General features: G+C 48.9%; 1 protein-coding gene across 11 annotated transcripts in view; it reads left to right on the top strand.

The window, feature by feature from the left end:
- The first annotated feature begins 8351 nt into the window (after positions 1-8351).
- GTF2I (general transcription factor IIi) overlaps positions 8352-22547 on the top strand; it is a 77504-nt gene continuing 63308 nt past the window's right edge. For 6 of the 11 annotated variants that reach the window (XM_074595748.1, XM_074595741.1, XM_074595747.1 and 3 more), the window contains exons 1-2: positions 8446-8646; positions 21716-21821. In XM_074595748.1, coding sequence (XP_074451849.1) covers positions 21723-21821 — 99 coding nt within the window. In that variant the 5' untranslated portion in view covers positions 8446-8646; positions 21716-21722. Of the gene's footprint in view, positions 8647-15156; positions 15242-21585; positions 21605-21715; positions 21822-22547 lie in introns of those variants that run through there. The other 5 variants (XM_074595738.1, XM_074595749.1, XM_074595744.1 and 2 more) reach the window with 5 other exon arrangements.

The raw sequence follows: 22547 nt of genomic DNA, 5'->3' as shown, positions 1-22547 counted from the left end.
ACGGGCCGTGCGGAAACCTCCTTCCCCGATGCTACGGCGAGGCTCGGAAACTGCTAATGCAGCCAGGTGCGAGGTCTCCGTTCCTTCTTTGGGTGGGTTTCTTTTAAGTTTTATTTTTGAAGAATTCAGCTGATGCCAAAGTCAGACTTGATTTGAGACACAACCAAGTTTCAGGCTGTTTTCCAGCCCTCCCCGCAGTAACTGCCCCCGTGTCCCGGAGGGTGCGACGGGGAGGACAGCCCAGCGGATGCTCTTCCATACCAAAATGTCTGTGGGCCCAGTGAGAAGCAGACACGGGTCTTTTCGGTGGCTTTCTCCAACACAACGGAGACTGGAGCCTTCCCAGGGGTAGCAGCTGCTTGACAGCGTAGTGACTTTTATTTGTTTCTTGTCTGCAAGTCGTTTGACCTTCAGCCGTGGCTTTCCTTCCCCCATATAACTTGGATGGAGATGGAGATGGAGATGATGGAGATGGAGATGGGTAGGTAGGTAGACAGATAGATAGATATAAAGCTTGTGTGTATATATATATCTCTGTCTCTCCCCTGCAACTTGTATATAACATACAACTTGTGCTTTGCCATCTCTTGGATTATTTTCTCCAGTTACTGGTTCAAACACCGTTCATTTTAAATGGCAATCCTATTGATTAGGAGTACCTAATCCAGAGAAAGGAAGGCCACTGGTGTGCCTGTGCCGCCGATGGGAGAGCTGGAGGCTCCGGGGTCAGTGGGGGAGATGGCGCTGCGGTGCCGTAGTTCACGAGGACGCTGCCAGTGGAGAGTCTAAGTCTTTTGTCAAATGAAGGTATTAAACAGCTGTCTCAGGCCCAGATTAACAGATCCGTGGGGTACGAAGGCAGATTGATGTAGCTGAATTGAACTGGCACACTCTTATGTGAAGATTAATGTCTTTTCATAGTGGGGATTTTTGAGGGGTGATGTTTAAGTGGAATGAATCTCTGTGAGCCATCATTAAAGTTATTTATTAATTTTTCCCCCAATAAGATTATGAAAGTACTACAAGGGACAGGCCGAATCCCAGCAAAACCATTTGTCTTACTAAAATGGCTTCATAGTCCTCATGGCAGGGGCTGGGATTCCCTCGCTGCTGGCGGGATTTGGAGACGCAGCTCCGTGGCACATCTGCTGCCGTCGGCGGGCTCAGGGAGGAGGCAGCTCTGCTGCTTCTCCCTGTTCTGCTAATGGCAAATGGTGGCAGAGAAGACTGATGGACATCTCCCGTGGGAGCAGCTGGGTGGTCACAGGAGGGTAACGAGGCTCCTCGTTAACATGCACATTAATACCTCTCTGAGAAGGGCCCAGGCAGCAGCTTCTTAAGGGAAAAGGGAGGAGGGGAAGAGTGCTGGGAATGGCTCATCAAGGATCAGGGAGGCATCTGTGCAACTCTGTGCCAAAGGGTACCACAGAAAGTTTGTGTGGGCTCATGGGGAGGCTGGAGAATGTGGAAGCAAGATCTGTTGAGGGCTACTAAGCTGGCAAACCACATCGGGTGTGGGAACCTCCCCAAAACAGCAGGGTCTGGGTGAGTACTTGCGACAGCGTTGCCTGTGCTCGTCCTCTTCCCTTCTCGGGCCACCTGTGCACAACCACTGGAGTGTCCACCAGCCCTGCAGCCTGAGCAAGCACGGCTGTGTCTGTAAGCCAGGGCTCGCTCTGGGTAGGGAGGCATGTTTCATGGAGGCTTCCTGCTCTTCTTCTTGGTCCTCTGGACACACAGCTCTAAAGGTATGTGCAGGTCTGCCCAGCAATTCTGTTCCTGGGGCTTGGAAGGGCTGGGAGGGTCACAGGTGACCTGTGCTGGGGAAAGCAATGGGAACTCCTTTGGTCGTGCCTCTCAGCTCTGGTTTGGTGATGATCCTGCTGTACCCAAGCTGAGATGTCTGGGCTGGTTGGACCCACCGGGCTTGTTCTCTTGGGTCTTATGTTGTGCGAACACTGAGAAATTGCTTCTGGTGCCTGCACAGAGGTGAGCTGGGGTGCAATCCAGTGTCCCCACTGGGATGACCACCAGGTGCTCCTGCACCAGGGGCATGGCCCATCCTGGGAAAGCCGCTAGAAGTGGCTGCAGTCAAGTGGCCTGTGATGACAATTTCTCCTCCTGTCCTGCTTCAAAGCTTTATCCAAAACACTTTCCCCGTTTCTCTGACTGAATCAACACAACTGATTTCCAGACGGATGAGGAGAACTAAGAACACAGCCACCACTGCCGCATGTAGCACCATCGCTGCTTTGCCCTGTGGTGGCACAGGATTTCTTCTTCGTTATAAAGACAGTACATTGGCTTGACAGCTTGGAAACCTCCAGCTTTAGGATAGACCCTGCTGGTGTCAGCCTGTGGAGAGCTGACTGCAGGCTCAAGGTCTTATAAAGGATTATAAAATCCTCAGGAAAGAGGTGCATCTGACTAGTCTACGGGAGCGAGCTTCCTCGCAGTTGTTCTACGGATCTTAACGGCTCATTTTAAGCTGCTGGTTATGTTGCTGATGTCTGCATCAGTAAATCTGTCTTCTCTTGCAACCAGGACAAAAAAAGGCCCTCTTCTTCACGCCCAAATGTCGATAGACCTGAGTGCAGAATAATTGGAGATAAGGATGCAATAGGCTGATTACATTTAGAAGCGCTAATAGATCTGGAAGCATGTAAGTGATAGTGACAGCCGCCTGTGTTCAGCCGAAAATAAATAAGACGGCCCGGTGTTTGCCTCGGGAAGCCTCTGCGGAGGACAGCACTGATGTGTGAGAAAGCTCCTGTGTGGATTGCTGACGTGCTGCCAGGCACCGCCCCGGGAGCATCACCTCTCCGGGCAGGACGGTGATGGATGCGGACATGCTCTCCCTCGGTGAGGAATGCTGAATGGTTCGTTTGCACAAAAGGTACCCAGCTCTGCAGGTGAGGAGAACTGCGTCTGCCTGTAATCTTGCCACCAAGGTGATCAGGGCAGCTAGGAACGCCAGGCTGCTCCCTGCTGCTCAGTTTTAAACTCCTTCACCACCGCTTTCAGGTGGGTTTTCGCCCCTTGGGAGAAGTTGTGCTGTGCTCCGGGGAGGTGAGTAGAGCCAGGCGACGGGCAGGTTTCGAGCAGCCCTGCTGAAGTGATCCTAACCCTGGAAGGTGAGGGCCATCACAGCCAGCCTGCTGCCACCTCCTCGCTGCCGTGGTCCCGGGCCACCCCCCCGGCTCGTACTGGCAGGAGTACACAACGGGAAGGGATGGTGGACAGTGTCTGGGAAAATCAGACCGGAACCATAAACTGAACGCAGGCGAGTCCCTAAATGGTTTGTTGGTTTTGCAGGGATTTTTCTTACTTTTGTATAAATAAATTTTTTTCAGTTTAGCTGCCAATGAGATCGTTCTGTAAAGCAAAAATGGTCCCAAACCCCTTTCTTCTAGAAATGCAGGTTGAGTGGAAGGGTCTGTCATCTTTAACTGCAAACAAGAATCCCTTTTCAGCCTTTGGTGGTGTGGGTGTTTGTACTGAACGCGTAGCTGCCCAAACTGCTGGTCTGTTTGCCAGTGGTTTGATCTGGGCTCCGGAATTAGGCTGGCAAAGGTTTCTTGGTGAGGAGCACAGGGGCTGTGGGGGGGACAAAACCCCAAAACTAAAACAAAACAAAACCTGAAAACCCTTTCTTGGATGGTAAAGCATTGCTGGTAAACTCCTGGTCTAATTTCTTCCTAATAGCTAACAAATAGTTTGAGTCTATTTGAGGGGTTGGCTGAACGTTCGAGGCACAAGCACTGCTGCCTTCCGTGTTACTTGGCAATCTTTGTCATAGGTTTGTCATAGAGCTGAACCAATTTGCAGCGCGCCTGCACCGGATCTGAGCTATCGCGGTTCGTGTTTGCTCACTTTGTCCTTTCTGCCGCCCGGGACCGCCGGCGGTGCCGGGACACGGCTGGAGCGGGTGGCGGGGTCTGGCACGCCTCCAGCTCTGCCGTCTTGTGCGCAACCCGCTCGGCTTTCATCTCCAAAATGCTCAGTCCCCAGCTGGTACGGCTGGGAGGAAAATTTGGGGAGCAGGAGCTGATGCAGCAATGTCTGTCCGAGCCTGCGAGGGCAGCGACCATTTTGAGATAGGAATAATTACACGGCAGCTGCGGATACTTTTAATGTCCCCATTAGCTGCTGTGCTCATCGAGGCATCTTGCTGTGCAGATTTGCCGAGTATTTTCAAAGCAGCAACTTCTTTTGTGCTTCTTGTGATGCACAAGTGATGCCCCATGAGCTATTGCTTGTGCCCGCAATTTTGGATAGCGTGTCAAGTTGGGGTTTTTTATTCCTGCTCTTTGGAAAAATGCATATTTGCTGTCACTGTAACACTCTGTCACAGAAACTGAATTATTTCTAAATGCTTTCCTCTTTTGAAAAGTTACAGCACGCAAGCCAGTGCAGAATTCCTGCCTGCTCTATAGACTTTATGTTGTCATTAAAAATGATGGTAATAGAAGGCTTCTGATTTAAGATCATCACTCAGGGGGTACATAGCGCGTCTTGGCTCTCCCCTCTAGTGCATCCTTCCTCGCTACACTTCCCACAACATCCTTAACCGAGGGCAGAGGAGTAAATGAGAGGAGAAAGCAGCACCTGTGCTTTTACTAGCCAAATGTTTGTACTGCCCACGTGTTTGCCAGCCTTATCACGTGCACCACGTTCAAAGGAAAAATACAGGATCTCCTTATTTACTATTTAAAAGAGAAAAAGCTTAGCAGAATAGAACTGCAGAGGAATCTAGACAACTGGAGCAAAGGAAAATTGGTAAAGGAGCATGAAATAAGCTTATCTGGAGCTGTGTGCTGGAAAAATGTGCATCGCTATTGTCTTGTTCTGGTCCATCATAATTTCTGTGCTCTGACACAAAGGGGATGTTGCTGCTCCTGGGCTGTAGTGGGGCTATACTGGTTTGGGAGCTGCAATCAAAAAAAAAAATAATAACTTGGGAGAAGGAAAGAGATTCTATTCACATGTGAAAGAAACAGTGCTCAGTGAGGAACCACGAACCCTGTGCTCTGAGGGTCTGACAGATTTGCACCTAGCTTCCAGACTCTGCAGTCTGACTTCTGCACAAAATAGAAAAGACCATATAATTCTGAGTTGTTTTTTTTCTGAGAGGTTGGGGCTTTCTCCTTCCTTTCCCTCTGCACTTCCCCTCTCTTCAAATGTTACATACGTGACTCCTGGAATTAAAGCACTTTGAGAAAGAGACGGCAAAGACACCCAGTGAAGGCTGGAACCTGAGGCGCGTGTCCTGTGCTGGACAAAGATAAGGCAGTCGAGGGGGGGAAGAATTGAGATTGGATCCAAACCCCCCTGACACGTAAAGTTTTTCCAAGGGTTTTGAAGTTTTCCTGCCTGGAAAAGCAGGTCTGTGGTGATCAGAGGTTGGTTTCTACTTGCCCTCGCCCCTTCATAAGTTTTTAAGGACTCCAGCAGTTTCAACCGGCATACGCTAAGGTTTTCATACTCTCAGATGTTAGAGGGAAGTTGTCAAGGATATTTAGATTTACCCATAGAAACTCCAAGGGCGAGTTGACTGAAATCCCCTACGCTACGCTTAGCTTGAGGTTAAATTTGCAACTTCTTGCGTGCAGCGAAACAAAGCCTTTTGATAACAACAGCCTCACTCTTGTGAGCGCTAAAGAGAATAATGCATGTTTCTGGGGATGACACAGAATAATTCCCCAAACTAATGAGTAAGTAAAAAGAAAAATTGTATGTATTGGTCTCAACTTCTTTTCAAAAGACGACTGTGAACTTGAAATTGAATTTGTCTTTTTTTTTAATGATGATAAAAATAACTCTGAATTCAACTCCTCTCTTCCAGCATTTTTGGTTTCACAGTCTGGCTCCCTTATTTAAGAGAAATGTTTTGCTTGCCTTCTCGTCGAGGGAAACCTTGTTCAATCTGTAGTTGAAGCCCAGCTGGTTAGCTAGTAGAGGGAAAAGCAAAGCCATAAAAAACACTCCAAACCAAGGAATTTAGATCGAAGTATTTCCTGCCAAAAGACTTGACCTTGAATTTTAAACCTAGAAAGAATATCAAGCGTAACCAGCCAGTTGTTATATATAACAGTCAGTTCAGGAATCGGCTGGTAAACATCCACGGAGGCTGTGTATTAAGCTGGATGCCTTTTCTAGAAGGATGCTGCTTGAATTTCCAGGCTCTGAACTGATGGAGAAATTCTTGCAGTCCATGGTAATATGTAACAGTTGTTAATTACTCTAGCTACTAAAAACGTACACGTTATTTCGAGTCTGAGCATTGATTTACAACACCCAGGGAATGTCTCTGATGGATTTAGAAGCCCTAAGGAACTAATTTTTCAGTTAGTCATCTTGTAACCACAATGGGTAAACATTATCCGACATAAAGCATGGCTTAAGTTCACTCTCTGACTTAACTCCTAAACTTTATCCAGCTCCACAGCTCATGTGGCTGCACCAGGTGGTAGAGAGGGATACAGAACAGTGGGAAGAAGCTTGTCCTGGAGAAACACCAAATTTCCACTCTTCTGAAGACCCACGTGGTAGCAACTATGGTCTTAACCAGCATAAAGCAGCTGCTACATGTGACTCAAAATAAATCGTGATGTGATGCTGTGTAACCAAGGTATCTTCTCCGCCACCAGGAACAGCCCATACCTGCAGGACCAGGGGCTGGACGCAACTCCTGGCTGAGGTCCTGGCAATGAGCTTCCATTTTGGAGGCAGGTATAACCCCTCCTGTCCAACAGGAGGATTTGTGTGAGTCACTTTTGGACAGGGTGTGCTTAGGACATCTAAATGTGTATGAAACAGCGGTATGGGCTGTATGTGCGGTGAGGTACGGCAGGGAGATGACAGCATGTAGTTATCGTGGAATGACGCCTTCCACTAAAAATCACAGAACGGTTTGGGTTGGAAGGGACCTTGAAAACCACCCAGTGCCACCCCCTGCTCTGGGCAGGGACACCTCCCACCAGCCCAGGTTGCTCCAAGCCCCGTCCAGCCTGGCCTTGAACCCCTCCAGGGATGGGGCAGCCACAGCTTCTCTGGGCAACCTGGGCCAGGGGATCACCACCCTCACAGCAAAGAATGTCTTCCCAATATCCAATCTAATTCTGGCTTCAAACTGAAAGATGCTATTACCTGTCAAAAAATGCCATCTAAATGGCAAAGCGACCTGAAACATTGATTTAGAAAATAGTTGTGGCTGCTGAGCAAGATCTGGTATCCCCCGAGCTGCAGCCCTTCACCAAGGTTCAGCCCTTCCCTGCACGGGATCTGCACAAAGGAACCACCCACGTGCCACAGGGCGAAATCCTCTGGTTTTGGTGAAGGTGGTGATGAAAGTGGGTGGTGGCTTTTTTTTTTTTTTTTTTTGTGTCTTTTGGGGTTTTTGGAGTGTTTTTGTATTTGGCTTTAACAGTAAGGTATGGGAACAGACAAAGCATCTCCGCAGGGCCCTTTCCCAGCAGATGGCTTCTGAGGTTTATGCCCCAGTTTGATTTATTGCTATTTATTTATTGCAACCAGGAGGAAGATGAATGTTTTCAACTGAGCACACTTCCGCTTCTTTTAGAAATGAGATTTACCTGAAATTGTAGTGTTTGGTGGTTCCTCTGGACCAGGTCTAAAAAGAGTTAATGTTTGGAAAATACCATTAACAGCTTTATATGCATTGTAACAGTCCTAAACACTCTATAAACAAAATGTTGATATTTACAAAAATGGTAGTTTGATTTAAAAACTAGCTATTTTTAACAGCAGGTCTGGTTTGTTTTTTATGTGGAGCAAATTTTGGCATGCCATGCTTCCCTTCGAATGGAAAACTTTCTATCCACGCTTACCACATCGAACCTAAATTCAAAGGACAGTAACAGCAATGTTACTAACGGATTTGCTTAGCCATGCCCAGGGAAACAGATCTCAGGGACAGGATCGGCTGTGCTGAGCACCTTCAGGGGAAAGGAATAACCTAACTTGCAGCAATAGGGAAGTTATTTTGCTGCGAAGTTCTTTATTAAACCAGAAGCACGCCAGCTGCCTGTGGGGGCTGCTGCTGCCAGTGTTGGTCCTGGGAGCGGCCCTGGGCGTTGGGCCTGGATGGTTTATCACGGTGAGGGGCTGCCACGGCCAGGATGGAGGCAGCCACCGAATCCGACAGGCCGAGGCCACTTCGGGGCTCCCCGTCACCCCACAACCGAGGAGTCCCTCAGGCAGGACCGGGCGGGCCGGGGGCTCCGCGGGGCCAGGCCGCGGGGCGGACGGGAGGGGACGGCGCTGAGGGAGCGGGGCGGGGGGCGGCCATCTTGCGGCGCGGGGCAGGGCGGGAGCCGCAGTCCGCCGCCCGCCCCTCGGCCCGGCCACACCGCCGCCGCCGCACTGCAGCTCCCGGCGGCCCCCGCTCGGGGCGCGCCTGCGCGGCCGGGCCTCGGCGGACAAAAAAACCTCTCCCTTCCCTTCCCCGCCCGCCTGCCCTCCCCTGGAGCGGCGCTGGGCTCAGCCCGACACCGTGAGGAGGCGGCCGGGCCCACCGCCGCGAGGCTGCGGGGAACTGCCTGTGCCGCACCCGGCAGCGCCTCCTCCGCCTCCTCCGCCTCGCCTCCAGCCCAGCGGGAGGGGGCTGTCCGCGCCCGGCGGCGGGTGAGTGGGGAGGGCGGCGGCGGGCCGCGCCGGTGCGAGGGACCGGACCGTTATCCCGCGGCGCCGTGAGGGGAGACCCCCCCGGCCCATCGCTCCTTGAAGGGAGGGGGGTGTGTGGGGGGGCGCCCCCTCCTTAGCGCCGCGCGCGCGGGGGGGGGGGGCGGGGCTCCGGCCCCCCGGGGGCTGGGGAGGAGGGGGCGCTGCCACCGCGCTGACGCCTCCCATTGGGCGGTGGGCGGGGAGGGGCGGGGTTATGCAAAGGAGCCGCGGGTGGCCACGCCCCCTGAGGGCGGGGGGCCGGGGCCGGGATGGGACCGAGGGGCGGGGGGTGTCCGGGGGTCGGGGCACGGAGCGGGCAGCCCCCGACCCCCCGGAGGGTGTAGTGGTAGCCAGGGCTGAACCCCCTCACTCACACCGCCGCGGGGGCTGGGGAGGAGAACTGGGGGGGAAAAAAAGGAAACCTCGTGGGTTGAGATAAAGGCAGTTTAATAGAACAGTGACAGAAGAGAAAATAATAATAATAATGGTAAAAGAATATACAAACAGAGTGATGCAATGCAATTGCTCGCCACCCAGTGATCAGTTGCCCAGACCGCCCCCAGCAGCAATTGCAGATCCCTGCGTCCCCGGCCAGCCCCATCTATACACTGGGCATGGCGTCTGCGGCGTGGGATATTCTCCATCTATACACTGGGCATGGCGTCTGCGGCGTGGGATATTCTCCATCTATACACTGGGCATGGCGTCTGCGGCGTGCGATATTCCCCATCTATACACTGGGCATGGCGTCTGTGGCGTGGGATATTCTCCATCTATACACTGGGCATGGCGTCTGCGGCGTGCGATATTCCCCATCTATACACTGGGCATGGCGTCTGTGGCATGGGATATTCTCCATCTATACACTGGGCATGGCGTCTGTGGCGTGGGATATTCTCCATCTATACACTGGGCATGGCGTCTGTGGCATGGGATATTCTCCATCTATACACTGGGCATGGCATCTGCGGCGTGGGATATTCCGCATCTATACACTGGGCATGGCGTCTGTGGCGTGGGATATTCCCCATCTATACACTGGGCATGGTGTCTGCGGCGTGGGATATTCTCCATCTATACACTGGGCACGGCGTCTGCGGCGTGGGATATTCCCCATCTATACACTGGGCATGGCGTCTGTGGCGTGGGATATTCTCCATCTATACACTGGGCATGGCGTCTGTGGCGTGGGATATTCCCCATCTATACACTGGGCATGGCATCTGCGGCGTGGGATATTCTCCATCTATACACTGGGCATGGCGTCTGTGGTGTGGGATATTCTCCATCTATACACTGGGCATGGCATCTGCGGCGTGGGATATTCTCCATCTATACACTGGGCACGGCGTCTGTGGTGTGGGATATTCCTTTGGCAGCTTGTCCTGCCCGTGCTCCCCCTCAGCTCCTGTGGGGACCTGGAAGAGTCCTTGGCTTAACATAAACATCACTCAGCAAGAACAAAACTAGTATGTGTTATCCACGTTCTTCTCATGGGGAATCCAAAACACAGCAGCTACCAGGAAGAAAATGAACTCTGTCCCAGCTGAAACCAGTAGTGACAGTACAGACCTGTGTCGACCAGTGCCCCAGCACTGGGGGGAGCGTGCAGGCAGCTCACATGAAGATACTTGCATATAGTAAGCAGATTGAATTTTATTTATTTTTTTCTTAAAATCTAGAGGCGTTTGGATTTTGTTCCCCTTCCGTATACCAGGTGACTTAACATTGAATTCAGTCTAGTGCTTCAGTATCGCCCCCCTGCAGCAAATCTGCACTCCAGGAGCTGTGGGGGGCGTGGGTTGTCTGGGGAGGAGCGGGAGGGCAGGAATGCTCGGAGAGACCCAGGAGTGCGCTTCAAGTTGCCACATGTTGTGCCAGGGGAGGTTTAGGATGGATATTAGGAAAAACTTCCCCGAAAGGGTTGTCAAGCATCGGAAGAGACTGCCCAGGGCAGTGGTGGAGTCGCCATCCCCGGGGGTATTCAAAAGCCGGGCAGACGTGGTGCTGAGGGACGTGGGTCAGTGGTCACTTGGCCGTGCTGGGTTAACGGTGGACTTGACGATCTTAAAGGTGTCTTCCAACCTGTGGTTCTGCAGAAGGGCTGCTCGAGGCAGGGATCGGGCAAAGGTGGGTCTGTGCTGAGCGGTGCGGCGGGCAGCAAAGAACATCCCCAGGCAGCAGAAAGAATTGTTACAGAAGCCTCATCCTGACGGTGAAGGGAGGTGGAGATAAAACCGTATGCCTGTCGGGGTGCGTAACATTACCTGCCTCTTGTGGATGCATCACAACGTTTTTAATCTTCACCATGTTTTGGGTATCGCCTGTTGTGTTTCCTGTTCTTTATTCGCAGGCTTCTTTTGCTTCTTTGGTTTGGTGTGTACGTTGCTTGAGAGAAACGTCATCGTGGTGACTGTTTAATGAGAGCAGCCAGCCCCTTGTAGGCTGATCGTGTTGCTGAGTTGTCGTCAGTGTGTACAAATCTTTGGGTTAATATCTCACAGCAAGGAGCAACTTTTAGACCGTATTTTTAAATATACCAAATATTTCTTTCTGCTTGTCTAACTTTAACTCTGCAATTAAAATAACAGAACCCTATAAAACATATTTAAAAAAAACAAACAAAGAAATAAACAAAAAGAAAGGCTTGCAAATCCATTAGGTAAATTAGATGGCATAAAAATCTGTCCCCTATACAGCCTGGTAAGAGGCTCCTGGCAGCCCTTTGTCTTATCCATCAGGACGTGAGAACCTTTTCATAGAATTTTGGTTGAAACTTGTGTTCCTCTGCAAATTTGTAATTTCCTGACAAATAGTTGCTGAGGCATTCCCAAACTCTTGCTTATGGAATTGAGTTTTATTTCTGGTCTCGGATGCTAGGTGGAGAGAAATTTCTAATAGGATTGTGTCCTGGTTTCAGCTGGGACAGAGTTAATTTTCTGTCTAGTGGCTGCTGTGTTTTGGGTTTGGTATGAAAGGAATGTCCATAATGCATATTGTTTTAGTTGTTGCCAGGTGATGTTTACATTAGTCAAGGACTCTTTCAGCTCCCCGCAGGAGCTGAGGGGGAGCACAGACAGGACAAGCTGCCCACACAATATTCCATACCATAGACACATGCCCAGTATATAAATGGGGAATATTCCATACCTTAGACACGTGCCCAGTACATAAATGGGGTTGGCCGGGATCTGTGACTGCTGCTGGAGATGGGCTGGACAACTGATCACTGGGTGGTGAAAGCAGCTTGTGTTGTATCATTTTATTTTGTATATTCTTGTACCATTAATATTATTATTGTTATTTTCCTTTTCCATACTGTTCTATTAAACTTTTTATTTCAACCCGTGACTTTTTTTCCTTTCCTCTCCTTTTCTCCCGCTTGTCCCTACCCTACGTGGCTGGGGGAGTGAGCGAGTGGCTGCGTGGTCCTTGATTCTGGCTGGGGTTAAACCACGACAGATTGACATAAATGCTTTAATTCGAGGAAGAACGCATGTAATTGATTCCATGAAAATCAGTGTTCTGGTTCATTTGTTTAAATACAATAATAGGAATAAGGGAGGGAAGCGCAGAGGGAATTAATGTGACCGACTAGAGGGAACGGATCACCGCTGAAGAGCGGGGGTGATGAGTTTCGCAGGTTCCCAGGGTGCCAGCAGTGATGGGCGGCAGCATGCCGGTGCCGACACAGTGTGCTTCAGTGTGTGAAGCTACCGAGAAGAGGTGTGCGCTTCAGGTACCGGCTGTGCACTGATGGCATGATTTTTTTTCAAGGTGTTAGAGCACAAATGGTTGTTTAGTGTCAGTTTCTCTCTTTGTGGGAACCCCAGATGAATTAAAGGAGTTTTGTTTGCCCTTAAATCAGTTTGAGCCTTTTCTTTCCTGTGACCGTTGCAATATAGAATCACAGACCGGTTTGGGTTGGAAGGGACCTTAAAGACCATCTAGTTCTGACTCCCCTGCCCCGGGCAGGGACACCTCCCACCAGCCCAGGTTGCTCCAAGCCCCGTCCAACCTGGCCTTGAACCCCTCCAGGGATGGGGCAGCCACAGCTTCTCTGGGCAAAGAGAAGTTCTCTGTCGTATGTTCTATGACACTGAAACCCAAAGGACCAGCTCGCACGCGTGAGGACAGCAATTTCTCACTCTGGAAAATGTGCCAGCACCAATTTTGTTATAATTAAATAAATACCAATAGAGTTTAGACTCACTCACTTCTCAGATATTGTGTGTAAGTGTTGATGGACACACAGAAAGGAAGTAGTTGCTATTCAACATGATCATCATGTTGACTAAGTAAATATAATTACATTGGTAAAGACAGAAATTATCAGATGGTCAGGACTGCTGGGATTAATATTTCATTTTGTTTACATGGTTTCACTGTAATTCCCAAATGCCTAGGTGCTGCAATAGGACACTGCGTACTTAAAAACAAAAAAAATAAGTGAATTGTTCCCCGAGTCTGCCTGGCTTTAATACAGAAATGGTCTTTTACACTAATGGTTTCTTAACTACTCCAAACTGGGCAATACATTCACTTCTATATAGTTGCCTTGTGAGGTATAAAGTTAGATACTGCATTTTCGTTTTATCTAAAATTTCATGATTATATGTTGGTCTATATTGGAATCTTTAGAAATAATGAAAATCAAATTTAAATATCTCTTTGCAGACGTTATGCTGACTTACGAAGGAGAGAAATCAGGTGCTTTTAAAGTAGCAGTTGCTGGAATCGTGTTTTACTTTTCGAATGGTCCCTAAGAGTCGCAGAGGGAGTTGCCATCTAGGCTGCTGAAAAGCCGTCATATGGTGCTGAGGATCATAAAACTACCTAGAAAAATGGGAATTAGTTATTACTGGTTTTAGGGGGGTCTCACAGATGTGTAATTGTTGGGTTTAACCCCTGCTGGCAACTAGGACCACGCAGCCCTTCGCTCACTCCCCCCTACCCCAAGGGGGAAGAGGGAGAAAAAAGAGGGAAAAACTCGTGGGTTGAAAGACAGTTTAATAGAACAGTAGTGGAAGAGAAAATAATAATAATGGTAAAAAAATTTACAAAAATAGCGATGAAATACAATTGCTTACCATCTGGTGATGGTTGCTCAGCCTGTCCCAAGCAGCAATCACGGATCCCTGCCCGCCCTGGCCAGCCAGGAGAATATGAAGAATATCCCACGCCACAGACGCCATGCCCAGTGTATAGATGGAGAATATCCCACGCCACAGACGCCATGCCCAGTGTATAGATGGAGAATATCCCACGCCACAGACGCCATGCCCAGTGTATAGATGGAGAATATCCCATGCCGCAGACGCCATGCCCAGTGTATAGATGGAGAATATCCCATGCCGCAGATGCCATGCCCAGTGTATAGATGGAGAATATCCCACGCCACAGACGCCATGCCCAGTGTATAGATGGAGAATATCCCATGCCGCAGACGCCATGCCCAGTGTATAGATGGAGAATATCCCACGCCACAGACGCCATGCCCAGTGTATAGATGGAGAATATCCCACGCCACAGACGCCATGCCCAGTGTATAGATGGAGAATATCCCATGCCGCAGACGCCATGCCCAGTGTATAGATGGAGAATATCCCATGCCGCAGATGCCATGCCCAGTGTATAGATGGAGAATATCCCACGCCACAGACGCCATGCCCAGTGTATAGATGGAGAATATCCCATGCCGCAGATGCCATGCCCAGTGTATAGATGGAGAATATCCCACGCCACAGACGCCATGCCCAGTGTATAGATGGAGAATATCCCACGCCACAGACGCCATGCCCAGTGTATAGATGGAGAATATCCCACGCCGCAGATGCCATGCCCAGTGTATAGATGGAGAATATCCCACGCCACAGACGCCATGCCCAGTGTATAGATGGAGAATATCCCATGCCGCAGATGCCATGCCCAGTGTATAGATGGAGAATATCCCACGCCACAGACGCCATGCCCAGTGTATAGATGGGGAATATCCCACGCCGCAGACGCCATGCCCAGTGTATAGATGGAGAATATCCCACGCCGCAGACGCCATGCCCAGTGTATAGATGGAGAATATCCCACGCCGCAGACGCCATGCCCAGTGTATAGATGGGGGCTGGCGGGGGAGCAGGGATCTGCAATTGCTGCTGGGGGCAGTCTGGGCAACTGATCACTGGGTGGTGAGCAATTGCATTGCACCATTCTTTTTTATCATTATTGTTATTACTATCTTCTTGTCCGTTACTGTTCTATTAAACTGTCTTTATCTCAACCCACGAGGTTTCCTTTTTTTCCCCCCAATTCTCCTCCCCATCATGCTGAGGGGGAAGATGAGTGAATGGCTCGTGGTCTTGGTTGCCGCTTGGGCTTAAAGCCCAACAAGGGCAGAGGGGCAGAGCCTCCCTGGTGCGTTAAGGCTTCTCCAGGGCTACTCCGTTGTCCTTCAGAGTTATTTTTATTCATTTTTAGGGGGGGTTAATAGCCTGGCTGCAGTCTTAGCTAAGAGCTGACCGCGCATATGGACATGACACTGCTCTCTAGCTGATGAGTCCAGGTTTGTACCTCCAAGGGAGCCAACTTCTGTCTGGAAGAGCTCACAGTAAGCCAGAGGCGATAAACCCAGATGGGTTGGAGTTAACTAAATGCTCCCTGGTATGTCCATATTGTCTCTCCTTCCTGCTCCTGATGTTGGGAAGCTTCACCCTCTTGTTTTCGGTGTAGACTGTGGGCAGAGTTAAACTCTGCCAGACCTGCTTCTGCCTCTTTGCTTTGGTTTGAGCTGGCTCTGAACATCTGGAACTGCTTTTGGTGTGGTCCAGCAGCGTTTGTGTTCAGAAAACACTGGTCCTGCACAGAGGTAACATGGATGTTGCTCATCCAAATTGATTCGTAATCCACATGCACCAGATGCAGATTGTGAAGAACTGGCGGTGGTTTTGTGCAGGAACTTCCAGATCCTTTGCTTCTATTTCTTTTGGGCTATGGCTGGTGAAAATACTTCCTTTCAAAAAATAGTTGTGTATATCTGAAGGCAGGGGTGTCGCACAGTCTGAGCACCCTTGCTGTGAAGCTTGTTGTGTTTCTGCTACGCGTGAGCGGTCTAGAGGTTGGAAGGAGCTGAAAATTGTTGCTTATAGAGTATTTGTGTAATTTTGAGATGACCAATGATGTGTCATAACACGGAAAATGGATCATCCTAACGGGATGGTGTAGGTCAGCTATGAACAGATGCTGGAGGGTGAAGGTGGGAATCTCCTAAGCCTGTGTGCACTGTGGCTGGAGTGGATACATTACTGAAAATCAGAAAAAACGGTGGTGGTCGGTTTGCATCGCAACAGAGTTGCTATGCTAGGTTAGCTAAAAACCATCAGACTGAAATTCCTCTGAAACATGGATCACTGAACCAAACTGTAGGAAAAATAACACAGATTTTTAGCCAAAATCTGTTTAAAGAGATTCATTTGCACTTAACAGCTTGTGAGTATTAATCTGTGCGGTTTGGGGAGAACCAACTTCTGTCCTTTGTCAGAAGGCCAATATTTGGGCAGAGTTAAATATGCTGAAATTGCGTCTTGGCCCAGAAGGCAAAGAAGCCAAGCGGTGAAAGCTGCAAGAGCCAAGAAGCACTCTAGCTTCCAGTTAGATTATTTTTCTTTTTATAATGGTATATTTTGTTATGTTTCTTCTTATTCCAGCTTTGTAATGAAATGTGTACTTTTGTACTCTTCTAGAATAACTTTTTTTCCCCCTAATATCAAAAGTGTCCCGTGGGGATCTAGCAGGAGCTGGACATTTTTCCCCCAGGGAGCCGCAAATTTTCAGTGGTGTGTAAGGATAAGCTCACACAAACTTGCATCCAGCTGTATTTTGGGATTCTCTAGAGATATGTCCTTTTCCATCAATCTGGCAGGATTTGTTTTGGTGTTTGTGTCCTGGTTTCAGCTGGGACAGAGTTCATTTTCTTCCTGGTAGCTGCTGTGTTTTGGATTCCCCATGAGAAGAACGTGGATAACACATACTAGTTTTGTTCTTGCTGAGTGATGTTTATGTTAAGTCAAGGACTCTTCCAGGTCCCCACAGGAGCTGAGGGGGAGCACGGGCAGGACAAGCTGCCAAAGGAATATCCCACACCACAGACGCCGTGCCCAGTGTATAGATGGAGAATATCCCACACCACAGACGCCATGCCCAGTGTATAGATGGGGAATATCCCACGCCGCAGACGCCATGCCCAGTGTATAGATGGGGAATATCCCACACCACAGACGCCATGCCCAGTGTATAGATGGAGAATATCCCACACCACAGACGCCATGCCCAGTGTATAGATGGGGAATATCCCACACCACAGATGCCATGCCCAGTGTATAGATGGGGAATATCCCACACCACAGATGCCATGCCCAGTGTATAGATGGGGAATATCCCACGCCGCAGACGCCGTGCCCAGTGTATAGATGGGGAATATCCCACGCCACAGATGCCATGCCCAGTGTATAGATGGGGAATATCCCATGCCGCAGACGCCATGCCCAGTGTATAGATGGGGAATATCCCACGCCGCAGACGCCGTGCCCAGTGTATAGATGGGGAATATCCCACGCCGCAGATGCCATGCCCAGTGTATAGATGGAGGATATCCCACGCCGCAGATGCCATGCCCAGTGTATAGATGGAGAATATCCCACGCCGCAGATGCCATGCCCAGTGTATAGATGGGGAATATCCCACGCCGCAGATGCCATGCCCAGTGTATAGATGGGGAATATCCCATGCCACAGACGCCATGCCCAGTGTAGGAGAATATCCCACGCCGCAGACGCCATGCCCAGTGTATAGATGGGGAATATCCCATGCCACAGACGCCATGCCCAGTGTAGGAGAATATCCTACGCTGCAGACGCCATGCCCAGTGTATAGATGGGGGATATCCCATGCCACAGACGCCATGCCCAGTGTATAGATGGGGAATATCCCACGCCGCAGATGCCATGCCCAGTGTATAGATGGAGAATATCCCACGCCACAGACACCATGCCCAGTGTATAGATGGAGAATATCCCATGCCACAGACGCCATGCCCAGTGTATAGATGGAGAATATCCCACGCTGCAGACGCCATGCCCAGTGTATAGATGGAGAATATCCCACGCCACAGACGCCATGCCCAGTGTCGGAGAATATCCCACGCTGCAGATGCCATGCCCAGTGTATAGATAGAGAATATCCCACGCCGCAGATGCCATGCCCAGTGTATAGATGGGGAATATCCCATGCCACAGACGCCATGCCCAGTGTATCGATGGGGGCTGGCGGGGGGGCAGGGATCCGTGATTGCTGCTGGGGACGGGCTGGGCAACTGATTACTGGGTGTCGAGCAATTGCATTGCATCACCTATTTTGTATATTCTTTTACCATTATTATTATTTTCTCTTCCGTTACTGTTCTGTTAAACTGTCTTTATCTCAACCCACAAGGTTTCTTTTTTCCCCTCTTCCTCCCTCTTCTCCCCTCCGTACTGGGGCCGGAGGCAGTGAGTGAGCGGCCGTGTGGTCCCTGCTGCTGGTGGGGGCTGAACCATGAGGGTCTGTAATGCTTGGCAAGGGGTTCGTGGGGAGGAGCTAGTTTGGCATCCTTTTCTGGAGGGATGGCTTTTCTGGAGAGTCTTTGGCTGCTTTTCTGGAGAGCAGCAGGATCATTTTGGGAATACCCACTTGCATTATATCAGTGAAGGCTAAAAACGTGTTGCTATTGCTTATTAAGACTCTTCTCTAAAAAACGCATGTCCCATAATTTTTTGTCCCCCTAATTTTCCATCTGTATTCTTTATACAGTTAAATAAGAGTTTTTCTTTATAAAGCTTAATTTTTTTTTTCTTTTTTTGCTTTTTGTGTGTCTGACAAGCAACTGCTGGAGAGAGTACCCGTTACTGGTGGGTTTATCGAGATCGGTGTGTGTGTGTCCCCATGAGTACAGGGAAGATGGAAAGTAACGGTGTCCTGTGGGTTTGTTCTCTCTTGCCTTGAGTATTTCTACTTTTTTGGCTCTTAAAAGTAGACGCCAGCAAAAAACACATGGAGTGAGATACATGTTGGTTTGATGTGGCTTCCTGAAACGCTCCTGGTTTTGTTCTTTGTTTTTTCCCTTGTAAAAGGAGAACTCAGAGGCTTTTTAGCTCTATGTGGTGGTGGGCTTCTCAGGCAGTGTGCTGGTTTTGGCTGGGACAGGGTTAACTTTCTTCATAGTAGCTGGTCTGGGGCTGTGTTTTGGGTTTGTGCTGAAAGCAGTGTTGATGATACAGAGATGGTTTTGTTATTGCTGAGCAGGGCTTGCCCAGAGCCCAGGCCTTTTCTGCTCCTCACCCCACCCCAGCAGCCACGGGCTGGGGGGCACAAGGAGCTGGGAGGGGACACGGCTGGGACGGCCGACCCCAGCGGACCACAGGGGTATTCCGTACCGTACGGTGTCTGCCCAGTATGTAAAGCTGGGGAAGGAGGAGGAAAGGGGGGACGTTCGCAGTGACGGTGTTTTGTCTTCCCAAGTCACCGTTAGGCGCGATGGAGCCCGGCTTTCCTGGGGATGGCTGAGCACCCGCCTGCGATGGGAAGCTGGGAGTGAATTCCTTGGTTTGCTTTGCTTGTGCGCGTGACTTTTGCTTTACCTATTAAACTGCCTTTATCTCAACCCACGGGTTTTCTCTCTTTTAATCTTCCGATTCCCTTGCCCGTCCCACCAGCGTCTGCCGGCTGGGGTTAAACACAGGCAGGAATGGCCAAATGCTACATCCTCAGGACTCTACCAATATGTTTTCACAAGGCTTTGTTCATTGTTACAAGCCTTTACTTGGGCAAAGGCTCCTTGTGGCGCAGTTAAACTGAAGGATTTATAGGTAATTGTAACTAATATTAACTGATCTGGGAGTTCTTTTTTTGCAATATGTAATTAAGATTAATAGATATATCATAAGTGGTACTCTGGCAGCTAGCTTGCAATCGTTCAAAGGATGGTTTTTAAATTGGCCTTTTTGTGTAGCACGTTGGTAATGGGTCGGGTGTTAGGTTTTTTTCAAGGCTTTGCACTGGGGATTTACGTTGGGCAATGGTGTTGTCAAGCACTTTCTAAGGGCTGCATCTTGGAAAGGCAGCCAGGTTCATTAGACCTACTGAACCATAGCCCACGCTTTCTAATAATAAACACTGTCCCAGTGGTATAGATAAGGATAGCGGAGAAAACTGTTGTTTGAAAGGGAGAAACTGGCAAAATGGGAGGGGGGAATCTGTCAGGAAGGTGTATTTGTGCCACTGCTGGCTTGGGAGGTGTTGAACTGATGCAGAGCAACTGCATCAGACAGTGAGTAGAGACACGGGAGAATGGGGAGATGTGTAGTTATGTTCTATTTCATCTTTAATACTGGATTGTTAAGATAAAGTTTTTAAAAGTCTAAAAGGGTTAGGTCACTAAATCACTGCCAGCATCTCAACCCTAAAGGAGTTCCAAAGATGAGCTTGGGAACTCTATCAGCTATCAAAAATCATGGCTCAATGAAGACTCATTTATTTACGTCACATCATAATCTCCCTTTTCCGTCTGATATTCCGCAACCAGTAAGTAGGATGTTCCTCTTCCTCCGGAGGATAACCCTCCCCATCCCCAGCGGACCCTCTCTTGGGTCACTGAGGCGATCAGCGTGGTTCAAACCTCCCATTACCTTCATCCTCAAACAGCTGCTGACTGTGCCACTGCCACTTTATCCATAACACTGTTTTAAAGCTATTTAAACCTTGCTGGCCTGTGGCTGGAGAGCCAGAAGGCTGCCTGCTGTCTGTTGGGGTCGTCAGCTTTTCCCTCCCAGTTTGCAGGCCAGAGTGCTCGAAGTCCTCTCAAAAGAACAACACAATGCCGTTTTTTCAAATGTAAGCAGGTATTAGCACATGGAATGGTTATTTGTGCTGCCCTGGCTTGTCTGAACGTCTCATAGGATACACGTCGCCTTTGAAAACTTGAGCCACTTAGGTCCAGGTTCTACAGGAACAGCAAGATGTCTCATTGAGCTGTTGTGAAACGTCTCGTTTATCTGAGCTATCTTGACTTTTTAGGTGATTTTTCTCAAGACTTGCCCGTGGAGCTGTAACAGCTACATCTCTACTGGTTCTCTCCTCCCCGAGGCATGTCAGGTTATTGCTTTAGATAGGTGTAAACATAGCAAGTTGCAACACTCCGATAGAAAAATGTGCTCTTAGCAGCAGCTGAAACTTCATCCTCAATGTAGTCATTCTGGTATAGACAGGTCTGCCAGCAGGAGGATAAACAAGTCCTGATTATTACTTATGTCTTAAACGAGTTGAAAGTGTCCCGAATGACATACAGAAAATAGGTTTAAATCTCTTTTTCTGGGTCACTGCTGAAATTTAGTTTTTAATTTTAGCACCTTAATTGGGACTACTCAGCTTTGGACTTAATCCTACAACTGAAGAACACGGGAATAAAAATGTGATGTTCTGGTTACTGATACTGTCGTCTTCGAGGCCATGATTTTGGGGCAGGGGGGTGGTGGTTTGTTTTGAGCTAGGCCATGGTAATTACAGGGAGGATTGTTCTAATACTTGTGCCATAACCATGATTTGCTCTTTCTTTTCTGGCCATTAAATGCCATTTTTTTTGGCTGTGTTTACCTAGGCTGCTGGAATTGCAAATATGCTCAGAAAGAAAAATCGATGTAAATTCAGCTAATCAATTAATATGCATCTCTCTAGGCACAAAGGGTTTGTGGTCAAGACATGGCACAACACTTTAACTTTTGAATGTTTAGCTCCAGCTTTGGATGAAGCAGCGGAAAGCATGAAAGAGCTGCAGAGCGAGCGGTTCCTCCCGTTACTTTACCTGGATATTTGCTTGTGTACGTGTGTGTGTGGTGAGGTGTGTTCAGGGGCTTTGAATATTTTTATTTTCTTTGCTTGCCTAAGAGAAGCTTTAGTTTTCTTGCACTGTTGTGTGTATCTGAACGGGCTTTTTAATTTCATTTTATAGGAGGAAGATGGCCCAGACTACCACACCAGCAACGTCCGTCCATGATGAGGACTCCTCTGAAAGCAGAATGGTGGTTACATTCCTCATGTCAGCTCTCGAGTCAATGGTTAGTAGAGAAGTTAAGCAGCTGCGTCATAACTTGGCCTTGACACGTGCGGGATTACAGCAACGTATTGCCTCCCGCTGGGAGCAGGAAAGATGTCATGTTACATCTGAACCTTATTGCATGCTGTCCCACCAGCTGTAACTCTCTTTGCGTGTGGAAAATCATGCTAACAGCCTTTGCAACAGTCATCTTGTTTCTTGTTGCTCTGTGGTTGTTTTAAAAATTATTTTGTCAAATTAAACAAGTGGGAAATATTTCTTGATTGCTCATGTAGAGCATGGTTGAAAGGCAAGAACATGTTCTGGTCTTTGTCATCTGTAATGCAGAGCGGATGAATGGTCTTGAGGCTAATGCCTTGTCCTCAGCTGCTGTACCAATTCAGTGAAACTTCTTCAGAAAATACTTTCTTTTTTTTTTTTTTTAAGTTGGCATATCACCTGTTTTGCAGAAGTTATTTAATCATTGTGTGATGGGGTTTAAAGTTGGCCAGGGCTGTGAGTGGAAATGCCTGTCCCGTTGCCTCACGGTTGAGGCACCATCAAAGATTTGGTTCTTTAAAATTGTTTTCTTAAATGATAAGCCTTAACAAAGTTTTTCTTTTTGGCAATGAAACTTTGAGTGGGATGGTTATAAAATAATTGATTGCACGCCTTTTTTTCCCCAATGGATGTGTTCGGTTCCTAAAGGCTTTGTGTCGCTTTTTCCTCCCATGCTGCAGTTGTTGGT

Source organism: Larus michahellis, chromosome 7, assembly GCF_964199755.1.
Source record: "Larus michahellis chromosome 7, bLarMic1.1, whole genome shotgun sequence".
Classification (NCBI taxonomy): Eukaryota; Metazoa; Chordata; class Aves; order Charadriiformes; family Laridae; genus Larus; species Larus michahellis.
The sequence above is the reverse complement of the archived record's forward strand: the minus strand, read 5'-3'. Positions and strand labels throughout refer to the sequence as shown.